Genomic DNA, 21,516 nt, shown 5'->3' with positions numbered 1-21,516 from the left:
AGCCAGAAAGCATTGGTACTCAGATGTGGTCTGTGGTCCCCACCTGCAGAACCACTCCTTTATTGAGTGTGTTTCTATAAATTGCCAATAATTTCCATCTGTTGTCTATTCCATTTGCACAACAGCATGTGAAATTGATTGTCAATCAGTATTGCTTGCAGTTACATTGTGTTGCTTAAAGGGGTATTCCCACGTTGCATACTCACCAGTCTTCGTTGCTGTAAATCTTCTGTCTTCCAGCTTTGTTGCGTCATTGGTGGGCGGGGTTACATATGCAAAGCCAGCAGCGAGATGACGCTGGCCCTGCGTGCATGCTCATAGATGGTGAGACCAGTCTAGCCTTCACAATGCCAATACAGACCCGGCATCCGTTGTAATAGAGAGGCGGATGCCGGGGAGTGTAGACGCCGGCACAGATGCCTGCAACATCGCTATGCTTCTGCCCTGCAAGAAGCCAGCAGCGGCAGGAGCGATGCTGGCTTCATGCAGGGCAGAGGCATAGCGATGTTGCAGGCATCTGTGCCGGCGTCTACACTCCCCGGCATCCGCCTCTCTATTACAGCGGATGCCGGGTCTGTATTGGCGGTCCCTTCCCCCCAAAGGGTAAACTACCCCCCCCCCCCTTTCCAGGCTCGCTCCCGTGCACTTAGCCCCTCCTCCCTCCCCCCTCAGAGCAGGCAGATACATCACTTGACTTATGACCAGATAAGTCAAGGGATGTGTCAAAAAAAAAAAAAAAATTAATAAAGTAAGATAGTGGACAAACAAAGCAGTTTTGCTGAAGCAGTGTATTTAGGAAAAGTCTTACATTCACATTAACAAGCAGTATAGGTAGGATCCCTGTGATGGGACAACCCCTTTAAGTGTTCCCTTTATTTTTTCTGAACAGTGTGTATTATACCGTATTTTTCGGACTATAAGACACTTTTTTTCCCCAAAATTTCGGAGGAAAATGAGGGTGCGTCTTATAGTCCGAATGTGGGGGAGGAGCGGATTTGCAGCATGGCCGCGCTACTGCCACCGCTGGTTTTCTGCAGCGGCAGGAGCGTGACAATCTGCAGGCCCCGACAGCTAAGACACTCCCCAGCATCCGCCGGTCTATTACAGCAGATGCCGGGGACTGTCTTAGCTGCCGGGGCCTGCAGATTGCCACGCTCCTACCGCTGAAGAAAACCAGCGGTGTTATGCTGTAAATCCGCTCCTCCTCCGCAGGTCCCGGCAGTTAGTTAGCCCTGGGGCCGGTCCCCACCGGCCCCATACCTTTAGTGATGCAGGCCGGCTCCTGCACGGCGAGGCCGCAGGAGCCGACCTGTTCCGATGACAGCCGGGAATCCTAATGAAGGCTCCCAGGCCTGTCATAACTATATATTACTATCGCGGCTGGTCTATGACCCTCCGCGATAGTAATGTATAGAATCTCCCATAGACGGCAATACACTTGCATTGCCGTCTATGGGACTTGCAATCAAATGATTGCAGGTTCAAGCCCCCTAGGCGGGGGATAATAAAATAGTAAAAAAAAACAAAAAACACTAAAAAAAATATAATAAAAAAATAAAATAAAAGTTCACCTCCTTTCCCTAGAATACATATAAAAGTATAACATTACTGTGAAACATATACATTCGGTATCCCTGTGTCTGAAAATGCCCGGTCTACTAATAGTTTTATGTACAGTGAACGTCAAAATCAAAAGTGCTAAACAGCCAGGTTTTTCTCTCTGTTTTGCCTCTGAATTAAATAATAGGTGAGCTAAGCAATAAACATTTCCCAAAATGGTATAACTAAAAAGTACACCTGGCCCCACAAAAAAAACGCCCTATACATCCCCGTACAGCTGCAGGGTCACCTGTCAATGTGGCCTTGCAGCTGTTCCAAAACTACAACTCCCATATATTAAATATTTTACCATTTTTTGCCTGAAATTTTTTTTTCCCCTATTTTTCTCCTCTAAAACCTGAGTGCGTCTTATAGTCCGAAAAATACGGTATATATATTTTTTTTTACTTTTATTTATTTTTTGCATTTTATTAGACCCCCCCTTCCCCCTAAGGGTCTTAAAACCCAGGGGTCTGATCACTAATACAACTCAGCTTTGACTGAGGCGCCAGAGGAGTTAATGCCCGCAATAAGTGTGAGCACCAATCGTGGGCATTAGCACTGGGTCTCTACTGTATAAAACAGGAGACACCCAGCATCTAGAACGGCCGCCCGATTCCCGAGCAGCTAACATATGTAAACACCTGACATCCGCCGAACTAGTACAGCTAGTGTCAGGAAGGAGCTAAAGATAGGTCAACATGATTGAAGGGCGCCTGTCACAAGGGTGAAGCATAACAGTAACAACGTTAGATAGCTCACCAGAATGTAACCTTTTTCCCCCATAACTCCTGCCTCAGTTGAATAGATATTCATTTATTTCACTATATGCAAATGAGCAATCTAAAGCACTGAGAGCGGCTCTGTTGCTCCAAACTCTGCCCTAATATATTAGTGTGAACTCAAAAAAAAACAGGGCCAGGCAAAATTTCAACAAAGCTCCCTTTGCCGTGTCACTCAAAGAAAGGAGCAGGGAAGAAGAGTATTAGAGCAGCATGGGGCATAGCACTATGGTGCAACTGAGTCTCCCTCAGATCTCCAGACTGCTCATTTGTGCAGTGTTCTTAGTTTAATATGCTTTACCATGGTAACCCACTCCTCTTTAACACCCCAGAAAACCCCATTAAAGGGAGTCGATCATTGGCTATAGTGATTTTTAACTAAGCATATATTTGCATAGCCTTTAGAAAGGCATACCATGCTTAGTTAAAAATCACTAGAGGCAATAATATATTCCCTTTAAATTAAAATACATTACATTGGTGTAACATTTTGAGACCATTTTAATTAGCTTAGAAAATATATATATATATATATATATATATATATATATATATATATATACACACACACACACACACCTGCACACACATCACATTCTTCACAAATATTTATAAAACTACAATGAACACAAAAATCACTTTTAACACAGTAAGAAGATATAGCTGCAAAACAACCTAAGCCTAAACTAGGTAAACGTGTCTGGTCAGTGGCTGAATTTCACAAGTCGGGATTCTTCAGGATACAGGATCATAAAGCACAAACATGATATGTCCTTGACGCCCAAACTCCCCAGGGTTCATTGTTACATGGTGCCTCATCGTTTTATGGTCTCCAGATGTGTTCTGTCAACTCTCACATAAACCCCTAATATACGTATGAGCAGGAGTTGGACACTATACGAGGGTATAATATGGTTTTTTAGAAGATTTTTTTCACACAAATATACTCAGGCTCTCTCTGCAGTCAGCAACCATGTAGCACTTTTTCCACAAATTGGTGCGATTTTCTAATATGAAAGTCTGCTGGTTTTCCAGTGAAATTGATGGGTGAAGCACCAGCTACGGTATATTTATCCCCTCAGTGCTACCGAAACAAGGATATGTAGGGGAATGAGAAACACAGCACTCCCACTCCACTGGTAAATGCAGTGGAAAAAAAAATAAATATATGCTTTATTTTTTTTATTTTTTTTTTTATTTTTTTTTTTAAACATCAATTTGTACAGCCCTATTCACACTAGTATTTAGAGACTTTGGCTGTTTGTTTTTTTTTTTTGTCACTTTTGAAAAGGGAACAATAAATAAATAAATTTCAGCTCTTCGGGCACAGGCCTCGATGTAAATAAGAGATGCTTTAACCCTAGCTGCCAGTATTTATCACCTTATAAATATTCTATATGGATGAAACCCAGGGGGGAAAACACGACCCTGTGAATGCAACCAAAGGAATGATGCACATCCGGCAAAAGAAACCTCAAGTGAGCTGTTGATTTATGGTTGCAGCATCTAACGCTACGCACAATAGGATAGTATCACAGAGTCAAGATCTGATAAACACTTTATATACTTGTGTATATAAAGTGGCTCAGTTATATTTCAACAAATAACTAGGTCAGTAGCGTCCAAATATTTCATGATCAGGACTACGCCCATGTTGAAACTACTTGGCTCCAGTGTGCATGCTGACAAGAAAAATGATATCAAACCGAAGGAGGACTGGAAAGCAAAACAGGAAGGGCAGAGGGAAGGAATACTGTAACAGTATCAGATGCAGGAGATAAATCAACAAGTTAATATAGGAGGCGCGGGTACTTCTATACGTCAGATATTTAGAGGCCATCGTGATCCAAAAAAAGAAAAACATATGTTGGGGGGGGGGGGGAACAAACATTTTCTCTTTTTGGCAGACGAAGGGCATCTGGATGCCGCACTATCGATATCTGGCTGAGCATCTATAGAGGTTGTTTTATCACAGACATTGATGGTAAATCAATATTCCACCAGCGTCCAATTGGCAGTGGATAGACTGTGGCAACGTTCGTGAATCACCGAAGAAAAGGGTCAGTGGTGTAAAAAAAAAAAAAAAAAAAAAAGCGCTGTGCCCATGTGCCGTCTTTTTTCCAAGCAATTTTCCTAGTGCCCCTGCCAGTATACAGAAGTCCTCCACTGTAATAGGCCACAAGGAACAAAATGTCTGAGAAGTCAGCTACTTTAATAGAGAAATATTAAAGACATTCCATGCCTACAGCTCATTGAAGGTTATACATGTTTAGTCCGCACAGATTTCCCAGAGATATGTTGCAGATTTTCCATTCTGCGTCAAGAAACTATTACAGATCAGTTAAATCCAATGCTGTATATTCTTCCGAAAGATGAGCGACAACCTTACATAGGCCTGGAAAGTGTGTACATTGAGGTTAAAGGTTGTCCCACTAGAGATACTTATCTCCTAACCTGTGGGTAAGTATCTGATCCATGGGGGAGGGAGGAGGCTCTACAATGTCTCTGTGCTTACATCTCTAACTACTGGAGATAAACAAGTAACAAAGGCTACATGCTGCGTTATTTTTTTTAGCTATGGACATTTCTGCTTGCAGCGTGAACCCAGGCTAACAAGGTTTGGCTGCTTGCACTAAGTTACATACACTTTATGTGATCCATCGGCAACAATCCCCATTATGTATCTGTGCCATTGACCTTTACCAATAAAGAGATCACTGCTGCAAATAACAGACAGGACATGGATAGGATGTAAAGGTCAGACTCACACACACATATGTGGAGTTTATTACTTAGGCCTAAAATCCAAGGGATTTCAAGCATATTAATGTACAAATGCAGGCATCTCTTCTCAATAAGCAAGCTCATATAATCCAGAGGATTATGGTCTGCACTGCATATGCACAGGCCACATCACAAGCTGCTCCACACTGCAGGACAACCAGGTCCTTACCAACGCCACTGTAAACCGACAATGCCAGGCTAAGTGCTTTTAGCCTGTCAGATATGCATCGGCAGTTTTGTCACAGTAGACTGCGCTTTTCTACACAGAGAGTCTCCAGGGGTGACGAATGCTACTGTATGGCACCCATCACATATATGCTTATATGCCAAGGACAGCCGCAAAGGCAATACATAGAGCCTAACAATCATTACTTGTCCATTACAACAAACAACCGCTGAAAATATTAAGTATAGCATTCCTAAAATAGCAAGTGAATGCTGCCAATTCCCAAAATGGTCAGGCTTCCATCTCTAACTATTACACCAAGCGGCCTGGGAACTGGAGAAATGACATGTAGGGGTTGGATGCTTTTTTGTACAACACATTTCAAGTTCTTACTAAGGGCAGTGAAGGCACAAACACACAAAAGCTTGTTACAAGCACAGTACATCAGGAAACTGCATTCTGCACTATAAGCCAGTACTGTGATCAGAAACCTACAGCACTATAGATGAATACCCCATTCACTTTTGTGGGAGTTCTGTGAACAGCTAAGCAAGTGTGCATGTTGGGAGTTGAGGTTTTACAACAGCTGTTGCTGACCCCTGCCCCAATATATTTCTACCATCCACTAGCCATCTGGGAGCAGTTCAGCATGTGGTGTTCACACGGGGCAAGAGGGGGTGGATTTTGGCGTTGAATCCACCCCTTCACAATAGAGGTCTATGTAGACCACCAGCTTACTTTTTTCCGTGAGCGGCAACATCCATGGAAAAAAAGCAGCGAGCTGCCCTTTCTTCAGGCAGATTCCACGGCTGATTCAGCCCCAGCATTCGTCTCGTGGCAGCATCCTCCAGACTAGGCCCATTCATTTGGGCCTACTCCAGAGCAGGAATCCGCAACAGTCGTGGCAAGCACATTTTGGCCCTATTGTGACACAGCTTCCCACATCACAATCAGGACCAAAATCCACCAATATGCGCCCCGTGTGAACTAGCCCTAAAGGAAGTCTGTTAGATGGTATGGTCCTAACCAAACGTGTATGGCCACCTTTATCACTGTTTACAGCAACTTCACTCCATAGCATTTATCTATTATGCAAGTTCAGGTGGAAGTGCCAGGAGAGAAACGCCATTCCAGGCCTCGCTTGCAAGCTCTACCTAACAACTCCCTCTGCGCGGGGACTAACAGAGCCAATGTCCCCACCATTGCAGCTTTTTTCACTGAAACCTTACATATACACCTTTCATTTGTATCCAAGCTAATTCATGCTGTAGAGAAGAGTCTCACAGACTTCCTCCAGGCAACATTTGGGTTGAGCCTAGGCTGGCTCCAAACTTGGGTCACATGCTGGGAAGGTGGAGCGACTGGAGTGTCAGGGAGTGGTACTGATCATACGACCCAGGGTCAGAAGTTTAACCCTATCAGGTACTGGCAAAATTAAAAGTTGCTAACACAGGACACCAGCACCCACCACCGATCAACTTTTTGAAGAGCTTGCGGCACTTGGGCGAGTTCCAGTTTCTGTTGTCAGACCAGTGACATCACATATGATGGTCACATGGCCATGGTTCAACTCTGTTCAGGAAAAATTAATTGTGATGAGCTGCAATGCTAAACACAGGCACTATATAATGTATGGTACTGTGCTTAATAAGCATTAAAGAGGTCACCAGAAACAATATTATATTACCAACTAACCCCTTTAAGAACAACGTGCAGAGATCCAGAGCACTTCTAGGAGTGGAACTTCCAACCCAACATGAGTAATGGACAAAAGTTGACATTCTAGAAAATGATGGTGTGATCAGCGAGAAAGGTATCTGTACATGTAGCTTAAGGCCCTACCTGGGACTTGTTTGGTAGGACTAAATGATATGACAGACCATCTTTAAGCAAAACTTCTTAGATGTATAATGTCTAATCTCCCCAATTATAACGAAACAAAACAGGGCCAATGTGACACTCAGAAGTAACGCAATGATAGCCCTTCATTGTGGTTATTTAAAGGGATTCTACCACTAAAACACATTTTTTTCTAGTTACCACGTCGGAATAGCCTTTAAAAAGGCTATTCGTCTCCTACCTGTGGAAGTGCTCTCCGCCGCGCCGTTCGTTCAAAATACCGGTTTGTACCGGTATGCTAATGAGTTCTCTCGCAGCGATGGGGGCGTCCCCATTGCAGCTCGAAAACCGACCGCAGCGCCAACTCTCTGGTCTTCGGTGTCCTCCCCTTACATCTTCAGCGTCTGTCGGACGCCTGCGCAGTACGCTCTGTTCGGCAAAGATTGCCGAACGTACTGCGCATGCGCGAAATTGCGGTCCCAGCCATAGTGCGGGCACCGCAATTTCGTGCATGCGCAGTACGTTCGGCAATCTTCGCTGAACAGAGCGTACTGCGCAGGCGTCCGACAGACGCTGAAGCAGCAAGGGGAGGACACCGAAGACCAGAGAGGCGGCGCTGCGGTCGGTTTTCGAGCTGCAATGGGGACACCCCCATCGCTGCGAGAGAACTCATTAGCATACCGGTACAAACCGGTATTTTGAACGAACGGCGCGGCGGAGAGCACTTCCACAGGTAGGAGACGAATAGCCTTTTTAAAGGCTATTCCGACGCGGTAACTAGAAAAAAATGTGTTTTAGTGGTAGAATCCCTTTAACTAGATATATATTCCAAGGGCATCATTGCTTTCTTGCTTGGAGGTACCCAAATATTCTTAGGCCATTCTCTAACAGAAGGCATTGCATATGGATGTGGCCACTAGAGCTCCATAAACTACTAGAAAGTATTTTGCAGAAAGACGGGTACAGGGTACAGCCCCATGCCAATGTTACAATGACATTCAGTCCTCTGCACGGTAATATATGGATAGTCATATTCTAAAGCTTTCTTTATTGAGGACTGAATGGGCGCTCAGTGGAGCTTTCATTTATAAAACAACATACAGAAGAGAGAGCTTATGGTACATGTCATCATGCGCCCTTGTGACATTCTTCTACTTGACAAGCCAAAGTACAAAACTATTACTGGTAAAGGGGACATACCCGCGAACAGCTGAGAGCTAAGCTCCTCAAATAGAAGCAAAATGGGCACCTGCAGCCAAGTAAACGTGTATTATATTAACACATGTGCTGCCACTAAGCCTGTAGTGTCCAGGAGAGGAATAAGCCACAATGAGAGTCTTAGGCTGAGGCCCCACATTGCAGAAACACAACTTTTTTTGTTGCAGATTTTGTTGCGGTTTTTTTTTTAGCCAAAGCCAGGAGGGGATTGAGCAGAAGGTAGAAGTATAACAACTTTATATATATCTCCCATTCGTCTTGTAACCAGTTTTGGCTCAAAAAAACGTGGGGCCTAAGGGGGCATTCACACTACGTATACGGCAGCTTATTCTGAACGTAAAACACGTTCAGAATAAGCGGCGGATAAAGCAGTTCCATTCATTTCTATGGGAGCCGACATACGAGCGCTCCTCATAGAAATGAATGGGCTGCTTCTTTCACTACGAGCACTCCCATTGAAGTGAATGGGAAGTGCCGGCGTGTACGGCTCGGCATGAGCAAAGCTAGCCGTACACGCGGATACTTTCCATTCAGTACAATGGGAGTGCTCGTACTGAAAGAAGCAGCCCATTCATTTCTATGGGGAGCGCTCGTATGCCGACTCCCATAGAAATGAATGAAACTGCTTTATACGCCGCTTATTCTGAACGTGTTTTACGTTCAGAATAAGCTGCCATATACGTAGTGTGAATTAGGGTGTATTCTCATGTGTTGTATGGCAGTGCTTATATTTATGTAGCACTCTACGAGTGCTATGTGATACAGGAAAATACATCCTTAGATGGAGCAGGGGGCACAAAAAAAAAAAAACATGTAAATGGAAAATCTTTTTAGGCTGAGGTCCTACGCAGAGGGAGGTAATAGCTTTTTTTGTTGCAGATTTTGCTGTGGTTTTTTGAACCAAAAATATATTTTTTCCTTCTGCTCTATCCACTTCTGGCTTTGGCTTAAAAAAATAAAAATAAATAAAATTCAGCAAAATCTGCAACATAAAAAGCTGCTTTTCCCGCAACGTGGGGCCTTAGCCAAAGGAAAAGCTGCTTTTTTTGTTTGCAGATTTTGCTGCATTTTTTTGCACCAAACCTAGGAGTGGCTACAAAAGGAAAGGGAAATACATAGGAAGCTCTTATACGTCTCCCTTCTGCTCAATCCACTCCTGGCTTTGGCTCAAAAAGCTGAAGCTAATCTGGAACAAAAAAAAAACATGCAAAAGAAAAAATGCCACATATTTTTCATTGTGCTTTGCATTTCTGCCTCTTCTTTACTTATTACCAGACACTGGCATAAAGGGAGCACATCTAGTTTGGGGTGCAGATTCCTCTGTATTCTCCAGCTTTCTGTCGAGACTTTCACTTGCTAAAGTGCCTGATTTACATGTCAGCTGGAATCTGTGCTGCTGGTACGTTATGACATGGCAATGATATGTTAAAAGTAGTTTCCATCATCATTGATTTATGGTAGAGCTATTATAGAGATTTTCCTTGACTTTATTAGAGGCGCAGCCACTACCCAATGTATAGCAGTGTGTTTCCAGACGGTACACAGTATACGAAGATGTGCTTGTTAGGATGCACAGCAGGACCTGCAGTTAGCTGATCAGCGGGGGTGCTGGGGGTTGGACAGCAGTAACCATTGGGGGTCTGATACAGCTAATTGCTGTGGAGTTGGGTATCAGCCAACCTCAGATGCCAGATGAAATATAGAAGATTGAGCCAGAAAGAGAAGGCACTGGAGTACTGCAACTCTACTCCCAGAATAGTAGCTATAGCACTCTGGCACCCCCATGACACCATGCACCGTACCTTGTGCTTCTGGTTGCATCTGCTGTATGACATCTAGTAGTAGATAGTGGCTGATGCAGCATACAGGCGTCAGACCCTCACCAATATGATACTAATGATCTATAGTGTGGATAGGTCATCAAAAACATCAGAGATGAACAGCCCCTTCCTGTTACTGAATAATACTCCTGGACCAGGAACTTGAAAAGAAACTAACAATTTCAGCTGCCCCCCCCCCCCCCCCTTTATAGAGGATCATACACCATCTCCACTTCTTTTGCTTTAATAATTGCCGTTCCACTGATTCCAAGTGCAGTTTTGGCATCTGAAATATTTAGGCTCTTTATTGTCAAGTGGATGGTCATGGCAAAGGGGCCATGATTCTGAGCTCTGACACAGACCTGAATGGAGATCAGAATCCGCCAACCGCTCCGGCTCAAGATCTCCCCCATTTGACAGTAGAGAATCTAAAATATTGGGGAAGACTTATTAAAAGGGCATATCATAGATCAGAGATCCTTGAACAGACTGCGTCCACTTAATAAATCAATCAGATTTCCATGTGCTAGAATGAAAATCTACACCAGTTAGGAACTAGTCTAGATATCCATTATAATTCATGGCAGAAAATTCCCATATCCTTCAACAGTCACAAAATATGGTGAGCGAGACTTACAAAGGGGTTTTGCACCAGGTGTGCACAATAACTGCTGTAGAGGAATTGATGAATTTACCTCTGTTGGGTACTGAAACCAAGTGCGCTGATTGCTCAGGGATGGTGTGGGGCTAGAGAAAAAAAATTATATCGCCTAACAAAGGATGAAAATAGGTGGAAGTGGTGAAAGGTCCTCTTTAAAATGCTATGTAAACAATCATTTGTGATGGCCAAAGGCATAGCACAGTCACGTTAGAGTTTTTTGGTTGCTGTCAGTTGAAACTAGGGCATCTATATAACATATGGCATTCTTAGTAATCAGAGTCGTGAGTTTATGACCATGTGTGCTCCAAAAACATTGACTTTTTACAGTGCGCTGAAAACTCTCAGTCAGAAAGACTTCTTTGTAGGGTATATGGATCTGACAAGTTCCTCAATTCATTTATAGACGCAATAGCTGATACTGAAGATCCAGACTATACGTCATGTCTATGGTCCTGTATGCTTACAGGAAATACAACTCTAAAAATAGTATAATATATAGTAACTGTATGTAGGATGTCCCATAACAAGCTGCCATGCCGTGTAGCCCGAGAGGTTGTTTACAAGGCAAGATTCCCAGAAATAGAGGACCAAGGTCTAGAGTGAGGAGACGACAGCAAGAGAATAGTAACCAGAGGGCTGGCAGAGAAAAGATAGATGGACAATGGTACGGAAACATGCTGTGATCGAAACTGAAAACAAAGGGGGCAAGTAAATATTAGTACTAAAAAGAAGGAAGAAATACAGAAATATGTGAAGTGCAAGAGAAGGTTAGGGAGCGTTCACATGAAGTCAGCTAAAAACTGACCCAAAAGGCAACCAATGAGCAACCGTTTACATAGACTACAATGTTATTAAAATTGTATCCATTGCTGTCTTTTTTGGGGTTTTTTTTTTTTTTTTTTGATCTGACACTATTTCCCGCACTGAGCACAAATATTAACCCTTCTACTGGCTTCTGCAGAGAATGGAACAGAGACAGTAAGTAATACTAACATTTCTACACCAGTATGACTCTATTTACATCTATGCCTCATACTGTACATTACACATATGCCTTATGTATGTACCTCAGCATCAAGTCCTGAGAAAAGTCATACATAAGGCTAGGGCTACATGGCGACTTTGACAGCCAGAGATCACTGGGTCATTCCTGTACTCATGTTATTGAACGGACTCATGTTGAGATCTTTTTAGCAACACAAGGGGTAACAATGTGACTCCATTCACTAACAGAGAAGGGATTGAGGGGTAGCCTGACAATCCTTGGTTGCGGCCACAGTCATCCTGTAGCCTTAGCTTAATACAAATCCCAGGAGGTCCTAGTCTGATCACAGAGAAAATGCACTGGCTTCAGAGGAGAACGTGGACAACATGACCTGGGAATAGACAACTGGGGTGTACTAAAGAGAAAATGGGGGACATCTAACATAGGAGAAACTGGGGGGAGATGTCAAATCGACAGCTGGATGGGGATTACAATGGTGAGTCAAACACATTTTGTATGAATGGCCAGAGTGAGGATGAATACTAGCATATAGTGGGGGAGGGAGTGTGACTGAAGGATATGATATCAGAGCTGCCTCTGGAATTGGAGGACATTGGCTCACAGAAGGGGTCTCGGGCAATGGAGGACAGACACAGGGAGGAGGGCAGTGGGAGGAGCGCCATAGGACACTGACAGGACGAGTTCATATAAGGTAACGCAAACCCTGAGCTACGGGAAGAAAACACAATAATACAGGGCGCTACAGGGAACAGCAGCCCCGTCCATAACAGGTGACCAGAGCCGTGCGGACACCGCGAGAAGCAGCACCGTCACCGCCCGCCGCCTGATACCTCTCCCCGCACTTACTGCCGAGCAGCCTACAATGCCCTGTACCTGGAAGTCTCGGTCTTCATTAAACCGGGAGAATCTATCCGCGGCCATCTTCCTGCGTCTCCTGGAACGAGTATCGCCTCTCTACCACCCCGCCCACTCGCCGCAAGACGCACGAGATAAGCCACACCCACACGACGGCAGCACGTACTAATTCTTCTCAGGCCGTACGCAATGGGCAGGGCTCCGCCTACCGGCTGCTGCTGTGAGTTCATGTGATAGAACGGAGACGAGTAGAAGATGGAGAGTGTGAGAGCTGTGCGGCGGATCTGTGGCCTAGTGCGGCCTATTCACGGCCACCCCGAGCACAATTCACACTCCGTTACTCTGTTGTCCCTATAAGCTGTATCAGTTTTGCTTTTCTGTTAGTGTAATTGTATGAGGGCTTGTTTTTTGCAGGACAAGTATCATTAAAGGGGCTCTATCAGCAAAATTATGCAGATAGAGACCCACATATGTGTGAGTAGCCTTTATAAAGGTTATTCAGGCACCACTAACATTATATTAAACTACTCTAAAAAAGAATATGTTAATCTTATCTATGGTGGGCGGGCATTCAGGGTTCGATGTCATCTTCAGCCACGCCTCCTCTTCCAGCGATGTCTTCGGGTCCTGTATTCCTCCGGCGCTCCTGAACTGCCATTGATAAGAAATGGCGCGGGTACATGCGCAGTAGTAGTAGCAGCATACTGCTGCACATGCAAAAAAGCCCATCTGAACTTGGCCTTAGGGCCCCTTCACACAGAGTTTAGGCTCTGTGTATTCTTTCCATTTTACATGTGTATTTTTACACGTGTAAAATGTACAGAATACACGGAGCCTAAACTCTATGTGAAGGGGCTCTAAGGCCAAGTTCAGATGGGCTTTTTTGTCTGGAATTTGACGTGGAGGCCGCCTCAGATTCCGGACCAAAAAACAGCCTCGCCTGGATGCCAGTGCAGTGCACCAGCATTCAGTTGTGGCATTCCACTCCAGGTTAGGCCCACATGAATGGGCCTAGTCAGGAGGGAGGTGTAGCGAGGCGGATGTCCGCAGCTGAAGAAAGGGCATGTTGCTTCTTTTTTCTGCAATCGGGAACAAACCGCTTGCGGGAAATGACCGGCTCCTATTGATTTCAATGGGAGGCGTTTTTTTTTTGGTCAGGACCAAAAAAAAACCCATCTGAACCCGGCCTTAGAAGGCAGAAAAGAACCTGAATTATACTACGTTAACCCTTTATGGGAACACATACTACATGAACATTGTATTGGTGGAGTAGCAATTTACAAAATTTGAAGGGAAATTTGGGGCACACTGACATTTAAAAAAGTAAGAGAGTGTAGAAAAAAAATAAAAAAAAGATCCCTTTATGAGTGCACATGCTGCACCAAGTAGTGTAATGTGAATGACTATTACTACTGGTGTATCTACTGCCTACTAGACTGCCACCTAAAATCTTCAAAACCTAATCATATCAGGAGGTAGAAGTAGTTGTTCTTCCTCTCACAGTTATCAAGTCTACTGTGTCTGTGGTTTTCTGCATGCAGTACACAGGGGTGAACCTGCCTTTTACCCTCAGCAACTTGGCCAGGTGGAAGTTAAATCTGCAGACCAGCTGAATGACTTGGTGCAGATGGCTGTTTACTGAACACATTCATTTATGGATGATGACTTCTGTTGGTGTGGAGGAGGAGAAGCAGATGGAGATGATGATAATGATGATGATTATGTGCTAGGTGTGGATGTAGCCTGCCTGCAAAGGTGATCATGGGAAGAAGGGATAGAATAGTCTTGCTCAGTTGGTGCCACTGGCAATTCCATTTTGCCAAATCAGCTGGTGACTCCAAATCACGTGAGTACATAGAGACCTAGTTTCTTCACGTGTGCCTGCATGCCCATTGCTAATTATCTACTTTCAGATCAGGCACCTTGCCATCAATTTGTCATTTGGTAATGCACAAAAAAATTTCCTATGGGAGACAAGAGCATGTAGCTGCTGTTGCCAAAATCGGCAGCAGTGGGAATGTGTCTGTCAGTGCCACCACCACCTGAGTTTGCATTAGATTCTCCCCAGGAAGATCTTTTAAATATTGGGGCTGCTTGTCATGTGCAGTTCTTGCAATTGCCTCAAAAACCACCTGCAAAAAGGCCTCCCATTCATTTCCATGGGAGTCCCCCGTTTTTTTTTCTAGCGTTTTTTTTTTTTTGTTTTTTTTCAGCTAGTGGGAAAAAGAAGTGACATGCCCTATCTTGCCGTGGATTCCATGGCTCGAGACTCACTCCTGATTAGGCCGATTCATTCAGGCCTAAACAGGGGCAGGATGCCGATACACTGCATCGGCATCTCGTTACGGCTAGCTGCATGGAGGATGCATACGGAGGAAAAGGTTTCCGCCGTGTGAACATACCCTAATTGCCACCATCCTCTTCCTGTCATGTCACCCTGACCCGGTTGCCAGGTCTTATCTGTGATAGAATTATTATCAGATTCAGTAATCTCATCATTCTCCCCACTTTTTGTGACTCATCATGTCAATAAGATTTCTCTATGCCCTAACAATTCTTAACAGATTTCCCCCGAGTTTCCCCTAGCAGCCTTCAGCTGATAACACCTTCACCAACACTCATGTCTCCCTCCTCTACAAACTAGAAAGACTAGCAGTTCTCATCCTACTTGTCAAGAAGAGGAAGTCTTGGACTATGAGGAATATTTCTTTCAGCAGATGCCACATGACTCCTGGAGAATGGGATCTGTGTCAGGCAAGAAGACATGGTTGACAGCATGGTACATTACATGTTGAGGAGGAACAAACAGAACACCTAACTCAATATTTGTGGTTCACTACCTTCAAAAATATATTTTATTCTCAGTAATTAAAACAACACTGTGGCTGTTAGCAGGGCTGTCAAGCCCAGAAATATTATTTCTGTTGCCATCCACATTCTTATTGTTAGTACTTGCACGTGTTTCCACCTCCCACCCTTCTGCATGTCCCCTGCCTTGTTTTTTTCTAATCATTTAGCTGCACACCGCTTAAAGAGGACCATTCATGGTTTGGGGCACAGGCAGTTCTATATACTGCTGGAAATCCGCCAGTGCGTTGAAATCCCGTACACGACTAGCTAAAAAAGTTATGGGTGTCTGAATATGGCGACTCTATGAAATTTATTTTGTTTTTGTATCTCCAGAATCGTACCCATCCTTAGAGTACAGGTGACATGCCATTTTGGCTGCACAGTGAACGCCATAAAACGAAAAAAAGAAAGTCACATAAATGCACTTTTTCTCCAATTCTATACCGTTCTGAATTATTTTTCCAGCATCCCAGTACATCATACAAAATAATAAATAGTGTTCTGTGGACGAAAAAATAAAGAAGTTATGGGGTTTGGAAGATTGGGAGTCAAAAACAAATATCGAAAAATACCTGCAGCAAAAAGGGAATAAAAGCTGAACAATCTGGAATACTTGGGTCAAACCCAGTTCATGATGAATCGGTAGTCTCTAATACCAATGTAAAAAGTTTAGAAGATGGCCATGGAAAAACAAATTCTCTCCTTTTTTTAAGGCTAAGGCCTCACGTGGCGTCCCGCAGCAAGAAAATAGCTGCAGAAAAAGCTGTGGCGGCAATGCATCGCGGTTTCTTCCTGCAGCACTTTGCACAGAAAGTTCGCAGAGGGTTCTGCTTCAATTACATCTATAGGGAAACTGCTGGCATTTCTGTAGATATAATTGACATGCTACGTTTTCCAAAACCGCAATGGTTCGGGAAATCGCTACATGTCCGCACTTTGTATTTTACTGCAAAGTGTACATGAAATTTGCTAGAATCCCATCTCCATTCTGTGACTGTAGAACTGCGCATTTTTTTCTGCAGCGTTTATGCCACGTGGGTCCCCGGGCTAAAGGTGGTTTTGTTGTATAATATTTATTAGGAAAAATATATATATAAATTAGGTATTGTTGTGATCTTCTGTGTTGCACTGCATTATACTATTCAGCCTCAGACTTACGATACACCTAAGACAGTTGCGATGGCATGATTCCCACTGGCAGCAATGGCAGATCTTTTCATTGGCATAAGACGGCATTGTCACCACCCTATAATTAAGGCAGAGAATGTCGAGCATGTTGGCTTCCACTGAAGTACCGTAGCCCACCATCAGGGTCACGGGAACTGCAGTTTTGACTGCAATTTTTCTGTTTGTTTAATCACACTATTATTTTAATTTACCTCCTGATAATCCCTAAGAATTAGAGGGCTGAAACGCATAGAGGTGGCAAGTTTTTGAGTGTTGTATTACTCAATCTAGTGTGTGTTTAACTACCCTATAGTTGACTCCTTGTTATTCATCTATAGAGAGTCCCACTTAGCCTCAGAATCTATACTGCTTTCTCGAGTACATAGTTGGGAGTGTTCTCATACAGATGCCTTGCAGATAACACCTCAAGGCTCTAAGGAAGCCTTGATAGGGAGTTTATACTCCGCTCATTCAGACACATAAACACATGCCAAAGTGACCGCTGTAAAACACAATCCCATAGACTTCAATGTGTGCTGCTCTTACGCACGCTACCCATTGAAATCAATGAGAGGCTTTTAAACCCATTGATTTCAATGTGTAGCGCACATAAGACCGGCACACATTGAAGTCTATGGGATTATGTTTTACAGCGGTCACTTTGACACGTGTTTATGTGTCTGAATGAGCGGAGCATAAACTCCGTGTGAAGGCTCCCTAAGTGTAGTTTGAACATACATCAGGTTTGGGTGTGTGCTTCACTGCCATCAATTCATCTATTTGCCATTTGTTTATACACTCTGAATACTATCAGGCTTTATTTATATATCATTTTGTCAGACTAATTTTTATTTATTTTTCATTAAAAGCTATGTTTTTTATAGTCCCTCTCCTCCAGTAATATATGATTAGAATTGAGTGTCTACCTTTCTTTTATTATTCCTCTTATTTTAGTTTATTGCAAACAGCAGCCTTATACTAGGTTCACACTAGTGCTCAGTTCTCAGTCTTTCTGGTCTGCATGGGGACCTGAAAAATGGAGAGCCTGTTCACTTACAAAGCAGTTACCCACAGACATCTGCGGCCCCCATAGACTAAAACAAGGTACGCTGGTTTTATACTGGAACCAGTGAAGAGAAAAGTCCTCTGGGCAGAATTTTTCTCTCCATCGATTTTAGACGGAATCTCCTACAGAGACTCCAACGCAGATGTGAACTGAACCTTACAGATTCTTACTGGCACATAAAATGGCATGGGTGTTTCCTTTTACACTCAAATTGTTACCTATGGTGCCAGCACCAATTACAGCTGTTAATCCTATAGATGCTGTGGTCAAATGCCATCGCCACATCAAACCAATGCAGATGCCATGGGCACCACCATAAATTTAATGATCACTACCCTCTATAATTACTGTAGTTTTATGGAAGTCATAGAAGTCAACGGCTTTTACTATTCACTGTAATACATTCATATTGCTATATAGTGTATGCGTCATCAAACCTCCTAAGGTTCAAAATAAAACTATTAAAAAAAATTATGTAATAAAAATATATATATATATATATATATATATATATATATATATATATATATATATATATATATGACAATTCAAGCCACCCTTGTTTCCCTAGACTACATATAAAAATAAATAAATATAAACACTTTAGGTATCCCCGTGGGCCAAAAAATTCCTGAACTATTCAAATATACAAAGTATGTATCCCAAAATCGAAATGGACAAATAATGATTTTTTTTTTCAGCACTCTGCCTCAAATTTTTTTTATAAAATGTGATCAAACTGTCAGACATTTCCCAAAATGGTATAATAAAAACTACATCTTTTCTAAAAAGATAACTTACCCAGTTTTGGGTGTCAGAATGTGGTTACACAAAAATTAATAAAACATGAAAAATATTACATAAATTAAGTTTCACCGTGACTGTACTGACCCACACAATATAGGTAACATGTCAAATGGTGCAAATGCAATTTTTTTTCCCATTTCACTTCATTCTGAATTTTTTTCCAGCTTCCTAGTAAATTAGAATGGTGCCCAGGGCCGGAATTAGGGTGGGAGGGAAAACTGAGCAATTGCCCAGGGCTCCCACACCGATAGCGGTCCCATACTTTGCCTACTATTAGGACTAATACTCCAGAGTAAATAAAAGCATCAGCAGTTGCAAGGTGTGCCGATCGCTACGTCTACAGTTTGCCAGCATTTAACAGCAACCCTGACTTCCCCCCTCCCCTTCCTCCTAACAAGTAGTGACTCATCCAGCACATTGTATTGTGAAGGAGGAAGTCTGTCCAATGTCACAGCTTCACTACTGCCAGACAGAGCTGCACATGAGCTTCCTCTATGTCCACTGTACCCAGCAATTCAGCCAAATGTGAGTGTTTATTTTGGGGGTAATGCACAGTTGTGTATACTTGTTTACCTTGTTTTATATTCTGTGTGAGTCCTGTATGTTTGTAGACTGGTGTGTGTGTATATATTGTATATGAATGTTTGTGTGTGAATATATGGCATAAATTGTACAGTGCTGCGGAATATGTTGGCGCTATATAAATAAAATGTATTATTATTATTATTATGTGTAAGTATATACAGTATCTATCTATCTGTCTGTTTTTTCTTCTGTACGTGTGTACCATTATACATACTAAAATTGTATTTTATAGTGTAATGCTCAGTATATTGAGATGTTAAAGGGGTTATCCACGATTTACAGTTTTCTGCAAGGAGGCCAGGGAAGGTAAAAAATAAGGGGAAAAAAAAAAACATACTCACTTTTCCCTGGTACTCCGGTGTCTCCCACAGCTGCCCAGTCCAGGGCACCTGGGAACTTGTTCTGGCAGATGTCGTCAACACACGTGACTGCAGCGGCCTAAGGAAAGGACACAGGACATCACAGATGAAGTATGTGAGTGACATCCTGGTTCCTTTCCTTAGGCTGCTGATTGACCTCAGCGATTACATTTGGCGAGGACTGCTGCTAGAATAAGCCCCAGGCCCCGCTGGTCTGGCCAAGGGTGGGAGGGACCAGGAGTGTAACTACCGGGGTAGCAGCGGTAATGGCCGTCACAGGGCCTGTGACATTAGGGGGCCCGGTGGCAGCCACTACAGCTTCAGATTTTTTATTTTTTTTAATAGGCTGTTACCTGCTGAAGTCACAGGGGCAGTCCTTGTGCATCTTGACGCAAGCCCCGACTCAAGTGAAGTCTCTTCCAGCATTGAAGATGGTTGATATTAGCAGGGATGCGCCAGAGCCCAGGAGAGATAAGTAACAGTGTTTTGTTATGTTTGTATCCTCCCCTGGGTCTCAATGGTGGTCCACAATGGGGCATAATACTGCGTGCAGGTGTCACTATGGGGCATAATACTGTGTGCAAGGGCCACTATGCGTCATAATACTATGTGCAGGGGCCACTATGGGGCCTAATACTGTGTGGAGGGGCCACTATGGGGCCTAATACTGTGTGCAGGGGCCACTATGCAGCATAATACTATGTGCATGGGGTACTATCGGGCATAATACTGTGTTCAGGGGCCACTATGGGGCATAATACTGTGTGCAGGGGCCACTATGGGGCATAATACTTTGTACAGGGGCCACTATGGGGCATAATACTGTGTGCAGGGGCCACTATGGGGCATAATACTGTGAGCAGAGGCCACTATAAGGCATAATACTGTGTGCAGGGGCCACTATGGGGCATAATACTTTGTACAGGGGCCACTATGGGGCATAATACTGTGTGCAGGGGCCACTATGGGCATAATACTCTGTGCAGGGGCCACTATGGGGCATAATACTGTGTGCAGGGGCCACTATGGGGCATAATACTGTGTGCAGGGGCCACTATGGGGCATAATACTGTGTGCAGGGGCCACTATGGTACATAATACTGTGTTCAGGGGCCACTATGGTACATAATACTGTGTTCAGGGGCCACTATGGTACATAATACTGTGTTCAGGGGCCACTATGGGGCATAATACTCTGTGCAGGGGCCACTATGGGACATAATACTGTGTTCAGGGGCCACTATGGGGCATAATACTCTGTGCAGGGGCCACTATGGGACATAATACTGTGTTCAGGGGCCACTATGGGGCATATGTTCTATAGAGCCATACAGACAGGGCCGCCGATAGGGCAGTACTACCGCTACTGGCGTCAGAGGCCCGGCCAAATTGAAAAATTGGGGGGGCCCGGCCCCTGGCGCCAGCAGTCCAAGGGCTGGATTGGGGGACGGGGACCGATCGGGGCCCTGACATTTCGATCGGGCCCCCTGCAGTGCCAACTGCCCAGGCCCCAGGTCAGAGGAGGTTGTTTAAGCCAGTGTGCCGGGTGTGCCGCGGGGAAAGTTCCCCAAACGCGTGCCAAGATTGGCACGGGAGACCTACTATACATTGCAGGCACAGCAGCCAGTCCCTGCTTGTAAATGTAGACGGAGCGTCCTTACACTGCTCTGCTAGAGCTCAGGTGTAGGACACGCCCCCTTCTCTCCCTGCCCACCAATCAGAGATGAGCCTCTCACTGCACAGGATAAGGGACCTGCTGCTACACGTGAGGAGCTCCTGCCGTCTGCAGCCCAGAATAGGAGAGGAAGCTGAACAAAGTGAAAGTAAAAGAAAACACCAGGTTAGTAACTATTCTTATTAATGTCAGGCATTTGGGGTTATTAATTTCGTTTTAGTAACTCCATGTGCCTCACATTAATAGCAATTAACCCCATCATGTCCCTCATATTAAC

The 21,516-nt window shown here is 43.9% G+C and overlaps 1 protein-coding gene across 2 annotated transcripts in view; it reads right to left on the bottom strand.

Moving 5' to 3' along the window:
* Positions 1-12,845, bottom strand: part of GPATCH8 (G-patch domain containing 8) — a 52,966-nt gene extending 40,121 nt beyond the window's left edge. For both annotated transcript variants that reach the window (XM_075278248.1, XM_075278249.1), the window contains exon 1: positions 12,749-12,845. In XM_075278248.1, the coding sequence (XP_075134349.1) occupies positions 12,749-12,796 (48 nt within the window). In that variant the 5' untranslated portion in view covers positions 12,797-12,845. The remainder of the gene's footprint in view (positions 1-12,748) is intronic.
* Between the last annotated feature and the right edge of the window lie 8,671 nt (positions 12,846-21,516).

Source organism: Leptodactylus fuscus, chromosome 6, assembly GCF_031893055.1.
Source record: "Leptodactylus fuscus isolate aLepFus1 chromosome 6, aLepFus1.hap2, whole genome shotgun sequence".
Lineage (NCBI taxonomy): Eukaryota > Metazoa > Chordata > Amphibia > Anura > Leptodactylidae > Leptodactylus > Leptodactylus fuscus.
This window is presented reverse-complemented; position numbering and strand designations above follow the sequence as displayed.